The sequence below is a fragment of the Bos indicus x Bos taurus genome, chromosome 13, assembly GCF_003369695.1.
Source record: "Bos indicus x Bos taurus breed Angus x Brahman F1 hybrid chromosome 13, Bos_hybrid_MaternalHap_v2.0, whole genome shotgun sequence".
NCBI lineage: Eukaryota > Metazoa > Chordata > Mammalia > Artiodactyla > Bovidae > Bos > Bos indicus x Bos taurus.
This window is the reverse complement of record NC_040088.1, coordinates 59,062,117-59,075,012: the sequence shown is the minus strand read 5'-3', so window position 1 is coordinate 59,075,012 and position 12,896 is coordinate 59,062,117. Positions and strand designations below refer to the sequence as shown.

At 41.6% G+C, this 12,896-nt stretch overlaps 1 protein-coding gene across 1 annotated transcript in view; it reads right to left on the bottom strand.

Annotated features, from left to right (window-relative positions):
* Positions 1 to 12,896, bottom strand: part of C13H10orf67 (chromosome 13 C10orf67 homolog) — a 100,970-nt gene that overhangs the window by 71,694 nt on the left and 16,380 nt on the right. The window contains exons 3-4 of the mRNA XM_027558127.1: positions 11,557 to 11,700; positions 8,043 to 8,117 (exon numbers count right to left, since the gene is read on the bottom strand). Coding sequence (XP_027413928.1) covers positions 8,043 to 8,117; positions 11,557 to 11,700 — 219 coding nt within the window. The remainder of the gene's footprint in view (positions 1 to 8,042; positions 8,118 to 11,556; positions 11,701 to 12,896) is intronic.

Below are 12,896 nucleotides of genomic sequence, written 5' to 3'. Positions count from 1 at the left end.
TGAGATCCCACATGCCTCACGGCCAAAAAACCAAAACACAAAACAAAAGCCATATTGTGTCACAAATTCAATAAAGACTTAAAAAAAAATTCCATGGGTTCCCTTTGCTATATCAGCTCTCACCACTTCCTCAGCCTCTTATACCAAAGGACTAGCAGTTCCCTGGCTGTGCCCTGAACCTTAATTGCCTCTATGATGTCAAGTGGGCCACGTCCCTATCTTTTCCCCATTTTCCCTACGCTTGTCAAAATTTCATCATCCTTTGCTGGGGGCCCAGTGCAACCTGCCCTAAAATGTGCCTCCATGGCATATTGATTATTTTGAATTAAAGTTACTTAAGAAATGTTCAATGCAAGAGGGACACTCTGACCCTTCTTTCTGTCTCCCTGAAAGCAGAAAATCAACCTCGCATAAGAAAGGTGCTCTCCCAGCATCTGGAGGTAGAAGGACACCCTAATCACAAGGGTGCCCACATCCTGCTGCTCACACTCAGGGACGCAAGGGGGTGATCACTCAGGAGAAAGGGGAGAGTTAAGGGGGAAGATGCTTTGTACAGCTTGTGTCATAGTGAGTATGGGATGACCTATTTTGCAACTCTTTTCTTTATAGTCTTTATTTTCTTGTCATTTCATCTAAGCAGTTTTCTCTCTCACTGTCTTTTCAACAAAAGCCTCACTCAGGCCATTGCATTACTGGCGATCCAAGAGGATGCGCCCTGCCCTTGGCAGAAGCCCATCTTGGTTTCATAAATCAAAGTCTGGAAAATTTCATCCCCTCCAAACACCAAAATATTGGTATCTTATTGCATTATGAATTTTTAAAAAATAATCTGAAATAAAAATTATTTAACACCTGGATAGTATTTGCTGCATCAAAATTTGGAATCTAAAGTTAGTGCTCTCATTAGAACGGGATCTTCTATACCTCTGCCATCCTCCAAAAGTGGAAGACAATGACAACACAGCAAGGCTTCTATTGTAAGAATACATACTACCTCTCTTCAGAGACTTTTAATTATAATTTTACTATTTCACCATTTTAACAGACTCATGTTTAACATAATAGCCTTGAAATGGATTTGGGTAATTCTTCCTTGAACCTTCATCCATATTTCAGGAAGTATGGAAGAAGACAAACCTGAAATGCTGTCCCTGAAATAAGCACTGCTACTTGCTATCCATAGGAGCGTTGTAGTCCTGAAAAGTGAACTAAGAGTTGTTTGCAACGATCTCTCCAAAGTTACCAAAACAGATGTGATTATTTGATAAGGAAGATATCATGGGAGAATATTTGAAGTCAACTTATAATGATTTTCATTCCAGGAGATGGCAGCTTAGCCAGAGGGGAGAAGACACGAGATAGTAGGGTCTTATCCAGATATTCGAGTGAGGACACGTGGAAGAGGAGGGTTAGTTCATCCACCTTTCCTTCTGAACGCTGATCACAGTCACACCAAAAAGGAAGGCACTGGGATAAAAACTTAGGTATTAAAATTTACATTTTCCTGCAATCCATTTGAGTCTAACGAGTCTTTTTTGTCTTTCTGCAGAAATATAAAAGCACATGAAGCACTTTGCATAGTGCCTGGGACATAGTAAATAAGTCACTGAGTGATAGCTGCTTTCACTGTCATTAATTATGTGCCCTGGGAAAAGGAGGACGTTTCCCCAAGCATTGCCACTCACAGTTCAGCTCCATCACCAGCGCCACCTAAGACAAAGGACTGCAGCCCCACCATGTCAGAGTCAAAGAGATCAGGTCTGTGCAGAACGACATGTGTAGGTACGCAGGGCTCCCTCCGCTCCTCTGTATCCTTCTCCAAAGTCCCCTCAACACTCAGTTCCCTAAGGCTCTCTATCTAGCCCGAATTTTCCTCCAGAAGAAAAAATACCCAATAAGAAAGTAGTGACTTCATCCCTTAGCCCTTTGTATACAACCCCATAACTTATTTATTTTTGCCCAAACTCTTAAAAATGTAATATGCCTCAGTTTATCAGTTTACATGAGGAAAACATCAAAAACCAAGAGAAAAGGCAGAGATATTCAATAAATGATGTTGGAAAAATTGCTTATTTATTTGAAAGCTAGTGGCAGTCTCCCAAGCTTTTATTCCTCCAGTCTCTCTAAAGGGTTTTATTTGCTTCTAAATCCCTCAGTGTCTGAGGGACCTAAAGTAATGTGTTTTCCTATCCGAATCAGAGCTGATACATTTCCAGGACCAAAAGAAGCTAAATAAGGTGCAAGTTTTAACAAAACATTTTCTTTTATCTGAAAATAAGGTACTATAATAGCACACAAGAACTTGTTTTAATAGTTAAATAGATTTTTTTTTTTTTTTTTAATTCTTGTCCCTAAGGACGGGAGGCTTCTCCAGTCCCCTGGGGCTAGCTCGGCTTCCAGAGCTGGAGGGACGCCCCCACCCGCCTCCATCCCCGGGGACCACACCCTCCAGCTGCTGGCCCAGGGCTTCGAGTTGTGCACACCAGCAGGAGGGTCATTAAATAGATTTAAAACCTTGTTCCACAGCTGAAAAAGCACTTGGACCTGTATCCTGAACTGGTCTCCAGAGGGCAGCAGAGAGTCATTCACATTAACAAAAGTTCCCTCTTAACCACAAGTGTGTGTATCCAGGCTGTTTTTCCAACTCTTCTTTCTTATGACTAAGCCTTAACAAACTGGGTGGCCAGGATTTGGAAAGCTGTCTGAGGTCATGGATCAAAGTGATGCCAACAAGCCAAAGCAAAGATTCAAAGAATCACTTTCATATCTTTAAAATAATTCTTTAATTAGATAAACCAACGAACCACAATTAATACACTGTTGACTAAGCATATTTAACCAGCACATGTTTATGAAACACTGATGCATATAAAGCATCTAATCCTTTCAGGGCTTTCTATTCCTAGACATACAAAAGGTATATAGAAAAGAGTAATAGTCACTTATTCTGCCATATATTTTTTTAGCATTTGATGCACACTAAAAATTTATTCAGTTCAGTTCAGTCCCTCAGCTGTGTCCGACTCTTTGCGATCCGATGAATCGCAGCACACCAGGCCTCCCTGTCCATCACCAACTCCCAGAGTTCACTCAGACTCACGTCCATTGAGTCAGTGATGCCATCCAGCCATCTCATCCTCTGTCGTCCCCTTCTCCTCCTGCCCCCAATCCCTCCCAGCATCAAGAGTCTTTTCCAATGAGTCAACTCTTCGCATGAGGTGGCCAAAGTACTGGAGTTTCAGCTTCAGCATCATTCCTTCCAAAGAAATCCCAGGGCTGATCTCCTTCAGAATGGACTGGTTGGATCTCCTTGCAGTCCAAGGGACTCTCAAGAGTCTTCTCCAACACCACAGTTCAAAAGCATCAATTCTTTGGCACTCAGCTTTCTTCAGAGTCCAACTCTCACATCCATACATGACCACTGGAAAAACCATAGCCTTAACTAAATGGACCTTTGTTGGCAAAGTAATGTCTCTGCTTTTGAATACGCTATCTAGGTTGGTCATAAGTTTTCTTCCAAGGAGTAAGCGTCTTTTAATTTCATGGCTGCAGTCACCATCTGCAGTGATTTTGGAGCCCAGAAAAATAAAGTCTGACACTGTTTCCCCATCTATTTCCCATGAAGTGATGGGACTGGATGCCATGATCTTCGTTTTCTGAATGTTGAGCTTTAAGCCAACTTTTTCACTCTCCTCTTTCACTTTCATCAAGAGGCTTTTTAGTTCCTCTTCACTTTCTGCCATAAGGGTGGTGTCATCTGCATATCTGAGGTTATTGATATTTCTCCTGGCAATCTTGGTTCCAGCTTGTGCTTCTTCCAGCCCAGCATTTCTCATGATGTGCTCTGCATATAAATTAAATAAGCAGGGTGACAGTATACAGCCTTGACGTACTCCTTTTCCTATCTGGAACCAGTCTGTTGTTCCATGTCCAGTTCTAACTGTTGCTTCCTGACCTGCATATAGGTTTCTCAAGAGGCAGGTCAGGTGGTCTGGTATTCCCATCTCTTTCAGAATTTTCCAGTTTATTGTGATCCACACAGTCAAAGGCTTTGGCATAGTCAATAAAGCAGAAATAGATGTTTTTCTGGAACTAAAAGTTTATTAGTGACCCAGAAATTGTTAAAGACACAAAGACTTATAAAAGCACGGTCCTGGAGAAGGAAATGGCAACCCACTCCAGTATTCTTGCCTGGGAATTCCCATGGACAGAGGACCCTGGTGGGCTATAGTCCATGGGGTCACAAAGAGTCCTACACGACTTAGTGACTGAGCATGCACGCATATATACATGTATATATAACTGAATCACTTTTCTGTATACCAGACCGTAACACAACACTGTATAGCAGCTATACTTTAATAAATATAATCAAGTAAATATCTTAAAAAAAATAAAAGCAAGTTTCAAAAAACATCAGGACTTCACTGCTGGTGCTGTGAATAGGAATCCACCTGCCAATGTAGGGGATGTGGATTCCATTTCTCGTCTAGGAAGATTCCACATGTAGAGGGGCAACTAAGCCCGTGTGCCAAAACTACTAAGCTTACAGACCCCAACCACCGACCCTGAGCACCCGAGAGCCCATGCTCTGGACCAGGAGAAGCCATCACAATGAGAAGCCCGCATACTGAAAGTAGAAAGCAGTCCCCTGCAACTAGAGAAAGCCCAAGTGTATAAGGAAGACGCAGCACAGCCAAAAATAAATAACTAAAATTAAAAAGAAAAAAAAAAAACTTAAAAAACATTATGTTTAAAAAAGCATGTTATTCTGACTTTTACTTTGTAAACAACAACAAATCTGGATACGATAGGTAAAATGCTTCTATGAGCTGACAAAGTAAGGAATAGTTAGGCCAAAATTAAGTGAATGCAGGCATCCAGAGAAGTGTGTGGAACACTGAAGGTGGCCTGGACTCCAGGGCATTGCTAAACCAGGTAAAAATTTAAACTTTGGTTTACATGTCTTTAGAGGACACAGAGAAAAGGCATCCCAAAGGCCCCCTCCAAATGGGGATTCCAACAACAGGAGACCACCTCATGAAGGCTGAGACGCCAAAGGGCGATCACTTCAGGGTGAGAACGACTTAGGAGCAACCACCTTGGACCCTCTACCGCCTCCCACCCGAGGGAAAGTGAAATCGCCTCCTATCTGGAAACTTGGCTCAAAGTATGGAGGAGGGAAGAAAATCTCTTCTGAGTTTGTTAAGTTGAGGTGGCCCACATTCGTACATCTGGGTGGTCTAAAAATAATGCCTCAAGTTGAAAATTAGGTTAAGGTGGTCACAGACACAGGAGTCTCACAGAAGCAAACAGAAATCTTCTCTGTAGAGACTCACCTCTATTCCAGGCCTAAAAGAGTTTCCATAGAAATATAAGTTTGCAATCAAACACCGTGAAACCCGAAAGTAAAGGACATATCATGAGCGACAGCCAGTACTTATCAGACCCTCAAAGATGGAAGACGTGGAATATCGATCACATACGTTCAAATATATGCATAGAAATAGAAGGATGAGCTAAGGTATAGAGCAAGAACCATTAAAAAGTAACCAAACAAGCCAAACACAGGACTTTGTTTCATAAAAAACACAGTAAGTGATATTTTAAAACTTAATCAAGGAACTTCCCTGGCGATCCAGTGGTAAAGAATCCGCCTTCCAGCGCAGCAGACCAGGGTTCAGTGCTTGGCTGGCGAACTAAGATTCCATCTGCCACAGGGCAACTAGAGTCCCTGCAAGTCACAAGGGAAGAGCCTGAGCACCACAATGGAAACCAGAGCAGTGCCCTCCCCCCTCCAAAAAAAAAAAAAAACTCAATGAAAACAGACAATAAGGTGATACTAATAAAAACATGCAGTAGGGTTAGTGGGATTAAAATATTTGAGAGCAGTAAGATACATATTAAGACTTTATTCTAACAAAGTTTTAAGTTTAAAGGAAAGACAAATGCCCTAACAAATAATACTTCACTGTATCTGACTCAAAAAGAATACAGAACCCAAATTGTCTCATAATCAGTTAAGGAAATTGAATGGGGACTTCAAAATATGTCAATATATCCATCAAACAATGCCTCTAGGCCCAGGTGGCTTTCCTGGCAGTTTAAAATATTTAAGGAAGAAAGAGTTCTAATTTTACACAGATGCTGCCAAGGATGCAGATAATATCCTGCAATTCATTTTGTGAAGCTACCATAATCCTGATACCCAAACCCAATAAGAACAGCATAAAAAAAGAAAAGTATAGCTCACCACACTGATGAACACAGATTTAAAATATCGTAAGCAAAATATGAACACACTAAGTTCAGAAACAAATTTGAGAGACAAACAAAAGGACATTATGATCAAGTTGGGCTTATACAAAGAAAGAAAGGTTGACTTAACATTCAAATAAAAATTAAGTAATTAATTTTACCACACCAAGAGATTAAGAGATTAAAAAAAAATATGGCCCTTCAATAGATTCATAAAACCCCACATTTTACAAAATTAAAATGCATTTGTGATTTTTTTCAAGTCATATAGTAAAATACATAGCCTGAAAGTTCCTATAGCAAGTGTTGTGTGTAATGTTGAAATGCTATATTCATTCCCTGTAAGATCAGATAGAAAATAAGGATGTAAAAATAGAAAAGAAGGATGCTTGCTGTCATCCCTTTTATTTAACATTTTATTAAGTGCTCCAACAGTGCAGTTGGCAGAGATGAATGAATAAGTGAAGAAATGGTAGGAGAAAATTGTAGCAGACCAAAATTTGCCATCCCCAAAATGTGTCCCTTTGACATGAGGATTAATTGGGCTAATTATTTTTAAGAAACAGAAAACTCGGAAAGTTTCTCTTGTTACTTTCCCCTTCACTGCCTAAGGAATTTAGATAAAGGGCCTGTTTCCATATTTTGTAAAAAAATATAGACAAGGTGTGGTGGGGGAAACTTGGCAGGGCCTAGAGATCAGGGTCCTCTCTGTGTCTCATTGTCTCGGCAGGCCCAGCAAACATTTGTTTACCAAACATTTGCTTTTCCATCTTCATTTCCTTCCTCTCCAACCCCCTTTATAAAAAATTATTTATTTTTGCTTGCACTGGGTCTTCAGTGCTGTTCTCGGGCTTTCTCTAGTTGCGGCAAGCGGGACTACTCTTGGTTGCAACACTCAGGTTTCTTATTGTAGTGACTTATTTTGCTGCAGAGCACAGGCTCCAGGGCACTCAGGCTTCAGTACATCAGCACGCAGGCTTAGCAGCTGCAGTGTGCGGCTACAGAGCACGTGGGCTTCAGCAGCTGTGGCTCAGGGGCTTACTTGCTCCATGGCGTGTGGGATCTTCCCAATCCAGGGAACCTGTGTTCCCTGCACTGGCAGGCAGATTCCTATCTACTGTGTCACCTGGGAAGTTCCCACTTCCTCCCCTTTGAAGTCCCAGACTAGAGAATCTGTGTGCCACAACAAAAGATCCTGCATGTTGCAATAAGACCCGATGCAGCCAAATACATAAATAACAATGTTTCTTTATGGAAATATACGGCAATGAAAGACAAGATGATAGTTATAAAGACTAAAAGAATCTCAAGGTCCTCACTAAGATGAAAACATAATAATGGGAAATGATGAATTTCCCCATCATGTAGGAGAGGGATGCTCAGTTTCTGACAGATAGAAGTGTCCCCATCATTAGAGAAGTTATTCCACTGAGGATCCGAGACCGTTCCCTGGCATTTACTACAGACCTGATGAACTTTCTCTTGAGACTCCCTTACCTCCTTCTGCCGAACTGCATGCTCACCAAGCAAACTGGATCACTTTCCCAGGTGTGCTAGATACTCCACTGGAAGTTTCCAGTCTCTGGAGTGTTCTGTCACCATCAAGTGGTCAATTTAAAGTGAGCATGGACAGTCAAGGACCTGATCCCTTTTTGGTGACCTGAAGATCAAGGACTCAGATCTTGAAAGCTAAAAAATGCTGACTGGCAATCCATGATGAGCTCCATACTGGGCACTCCCAGGATACCAAGTTGCTCTCGCCCCTGACAGCCCTCAAAACTCACCTGGTACATCCCTTTGATAGTGCCTATGGCATCGGCCAGCTGCTGATTGTAGCATTTTCGTAAGCTCTCTCCATTCTGCAAATGAAAAATAAATACAGAGAGTACCATGATGTATTCCCAAATATAATTATCAGACCTACAAGGGGAGGAGGGTGGGGGGGACTAAGTATCCACCATTCAAATCATCACGTTCTCTTGAAATTTCACTATATAATCATCTCCCTTAGGCTTCCACCTAAAACAACACATTTCATTTTCACTTACACTTAACCAAAGCAATAGAGAGTGTGTATGGATAAAAGAAACACAGTGAATGTGACCATGTTCTCTCATCTTCATATCACAGATTTTTAGTGTCTTAGTTGTTGTAGTTGTTTAGTTGCTAAGTCCTTTCTGACTCCTTTGCGACCCCATGGACTGTAGCCTGCCAGGCTCCTCTGTCCATGGGATTCTCCAGGCAAGAAGACTGGAGTAGGTTACCATTTCCTACTCCAGGGGGATCTTTCTGACCCAGGCATGCAACCCACATCTTCCTGCATCGCCTGAATTGGCAGGCAGATTCTTTACTACTGAGCCACCTGAGAAGCCGACATATATACACTGCTAAGTCACTTCAGTCGAGTCCGACTCTGTGTGACCCCAGAGACGGCAGCCCACCAGGCTCCCCCGTCCCTGGGATTCTCCAGGCAAGAACACTGGAGTGGGTTGCCATTTCCTTCTCCACATATATACACTACTCTGTATAAAACAGATCACTAATGAGAACCTACTGTATAGCACAGGCAGCTCTACTTAAAGTTTTGTGTTGACCTAAATGGGAAGGAAATCTGAAAAAGGGGATATATATGTGTGTGTGTGTGTGTGTGTCTGTATACACACATAACTGACTCAATTTGCTGCACAGCAGAAACTAACACAGCATTGTTAAGCAACTATACTCCAATAAAAATTTAATTAGAAAATAATTAAATAAAATAGTGAAGTATATTTGGAATCCATATCCTCTTTTGGTCCTGGTCCTTTTTCGATGAACCATGCTCATGAAAAGAAATCTAGGGCCACTAATCCTCAAACTAGAGTCATTTTCTGATTCAGTTCAGTTCAGTTCAGTTCAGTTGCTCAGTCATGTCCGACTCTTTGCAACCCCATGAATCACAGCACACCAAGCCTACCTGTCCATCACCAACTCCCGGAGTTCATTCAAACTCATGTGCATCAAGTCGGTGATGCCATCCAGCCATCTCATCCTTTGTCGTCCCCTTCTCCTCCTGCCCCTAATCCCTCCCAGCATCAGGGTCTTTTTCCAATGAGTCAACTCTTTGCGTGAGGTGGCCAAAGTATTAGAGTTTCAGCCTCAGCATCAGTCCTTCCAATGAACACCAAGGACTGGTCTCCTTTAGGAGGGACTGGTTGGATCTCCTTGCAGTCCAAGGGACTCTCAAGAGTCTTCTCCAACACCACACTTCAAAAGCACCAATTCTTTGGTGCTCAGCTTTCTTCACAGTCCAACTCTCACATCCATACATGACCACTGGAAAAACCATAGCCTTGACTAGATGGACCTTTGTTGGCAGTAATGTCTCTGCTTTTGAATATGTTATCTAGGTTGGTCATAAGTTTTCTTCTAAGGAGTAAGCGTCTTTTAATTTCATGGCTGCAGTCACCATCTGCAGTGATTTTGGAGCCTAAGAAAATAAAGTCTGACACTGTTTCCACTGTTTCCTCATCTATTTCCCATGAAGCGATGGGACCAGATGTCATGATCTTCGTTTTCTGAATGTTGAGCTTCAAGCCAACTTTTTCACTCTCCACTTTCACTTTCATCAAGAGGCTTTTTAGTTCCTCTTCACTTTCTGCCATGAGGGTGGTGTCATCTCCACATCTGAGGTTATTGATATTTCTTCCGGCAATCTTGATTCCAGCTTGTGCTTCTTCCAGCCCAGCGTTTCTCATGATGTGCTCTGCATATAAGTTAAATAAACAGGGTGACAGTATACAGCCTTGACGTACTCCTTTTCCTATCTGGAACCAGTCTGTTGTTCCATGTCCAGTTCTAACTGTTGCTTCCTGACCTGCATATAGGTTTCTCAAGAGGCAGGTCAGGTGGTCTGGTATTCCCATCTCTTTCAGAATTTTCCACAGTTTATTGTGATCCACACAGTCAAAGGCTTTGGCATAGTCAATAAAGCAGAAATAGATTTTCTGATTAATCAAATTATTTAATCCTATCTGTTATGCATAAAATATACTCTTGATTCTGTTACCAATTTTGCTTCCAACATGGAGTGTAAACAATCAGTGGGCTTCAGAATCAGACAGAACTGGATTTCAATGTCACTGTGCAACTTACCATCTTTCTGATTTTAAGCAAGGACTTAACCTGCCTGACTTTAAGCAAGCTTAAATTTTAAGCAAGTTTCCTTATCTGTAAGGTAGGGATAACAGGATTTCCACTTGAGGATTGTTGGGAGACTTAAAGAGGAAATGCATTAAAAGTTACTCTGGAGACTTCCCCGGTGGTCCAGTGGTTAAGACTTCACCTTAAATATAAGGGGTGTGGGTCTGATCCCTGGTCAGAGAGCTAAGATCCCATATGCCTTGGGGCCAACCCCCTCCCCGTCAAGAAACAAAAGCAATATTGCAACAAATTCAATAGAGACTTTTAAAAATGGTCCATATTAAAAAAATACTTAAAAAAAAATTGTGAGGCCAACAACACGTGGGTATTTTGTTTCACAGCAGAAAAGCAACACTAATGTCCATTTTTAATCACAGATAAATATGCTAACATGATCAAAGATTTTGGGGAATTCCTCAGAATAGCAGAGTTTTCATGTCTTTGGCTTCTACAGAGCCATTAAAGCACAAATAAGTTCATATAAAATTTCAGTTAAAGGCTGGAACTCAAGCATGAAACTGTCTGACCTAGAACCTAAACCCCAGTGGTTTCTTAACCAGTGACACTGAGCAGGTGAATTAACCTTTCTGTGCCTTGGTTTCCTCAGCTGTATCTGTATAATACAGATCTCATCTGTATAATAATTGTATGTACTTCATCAGGTTAGTTGTGAGGCTTAAATGAGTTTGTACACAGACTACATATAAACGTTCCTGCACGTGGTAAAGTTGTAGGTGCCACACAGCTTTATGTAACTATCACGTGCTATGCTTAGTCACTCAGTCATGTCCGACTCTTTGTGACCAGGTTGTAGCCCGCCAGGCTCCTCTGTCCATGGGGATTCTCCAGGCAAGAATACTGGAGTGAGTTGCCATTTCCCTCTCCAGGGGATCTTCCCAACCCAGGGATTAAACCCAGGTCTCCCACATTGCAGGCAGATTCTCAACCATCTGAGCCACTAGGGAAGCCCTGTAAGTATCATTAGAGATAACATATGTAAATTAAATTACCCTCATAAGTTGCCAAGCTAAAAACTGTAGTGCCTACACAACTAAACACAAAATTAATCCACAAAATTAATTACTTTTAAAACAGAGGAAATGAGAGAACTTCTACCTGTTGGTAATGTTTTTCAGCGGCCATGATCCTGTCATGTAGAGTAGTGAAGAGTCTGTAAGATTCCTCTTTAAGACGGTCCTCAAACTTCAGTTGCATCAATTGCTTGAGGAACCCAAAATCCACCTGTAGGGATTTAGTAATCTAAAAGTGGAAAAAACATCGGTCATTATAGAGCTTAAGGGCACTCTGTGTAAAGATTCCAACACCTGGCCTGGTTCTGGGCAGGTAACTTGGGCACCTGGTCAGGGGCCTGTCCTGAATCTAAGATTACATCTCCAGAGTCGTGTACATTGGGGAACTCCAGTTAATCTGCAGAACTAACAGATGCTGATGGAGGAAGGGAAAGGAGGCTTCCAGCAGTTTCCTCCCATAGTAGTATTAGTTGCTCAGTCACATCTGACTCTTTGCAACCCTATGGACTGTAACCTGCCAGGCTCCTCTGTCCATGGAATTCTCCAGGCAAGAATACTGGAGTGGGTTGCCATTCCCTCCTCCAGGGGAATCTTCCCGACCCAGGGATCGAAAGACCCAGGTCTCCTACATTGTAGGCAGATTCTTTACCATCTGAGCCACCAGGGAGAATAAGTTATCCCTTGGGACTTCCCTGGCAGTCCAGTGGTTAAGACTTCTCACTCACTCCCACTGCAGGAGCCACTGGTTCTATCCCTGGTCTGGGAAATAAGAACCCCCATGCCACAGAACACAGTAAAAAAAAAAAATGACAATACATTGGGAAGTGTGTGGGAAAAGAGACACCCTCCGAAGTGGGAGTGTAATTGGTATAATTTTTATGCAGGGCAATTTGGCAACATCCTCCAAAATGACTAATGCATGCATCCTCTGACTCAGACGTTTCACTTTTAAGAATTTACACCCTAGATTTACTGGCATGTGAGTATGTACAGAATTATTCATCTTGATAAGAGATCTGAAATGACCAAAATGTCCATCAGGAGGGGATAGCTAAATAAATGATGCCAGTTTGTGGTATGATGTACTTGTAAAATCGATGAAGAAGCTCTTTATGCACCAATGTATATAACTGATTTCCAAGTTATGTTACTAAGTGAGAAAACAGAAGTGAAATACTATTTACAGTAGTATACCACCCTATGTCACTGTTTTGTTGGCTAGGACTTTTAATAATAAGTCTTAATATCTGATGTCTATGAAACATTCTGTTACTTTACAATCAAAAAAAGCACCAAGGCTTTGCTGTATAAAAGAAAGAAACACAACACTGTAAATCAACTACACTTCAATAAAATTTTATTTTTTTTACTTATTTTATTTTTTAAAAAGCTTATTTGGCTGCACTGGGTCTTTAGTTGCGGCAC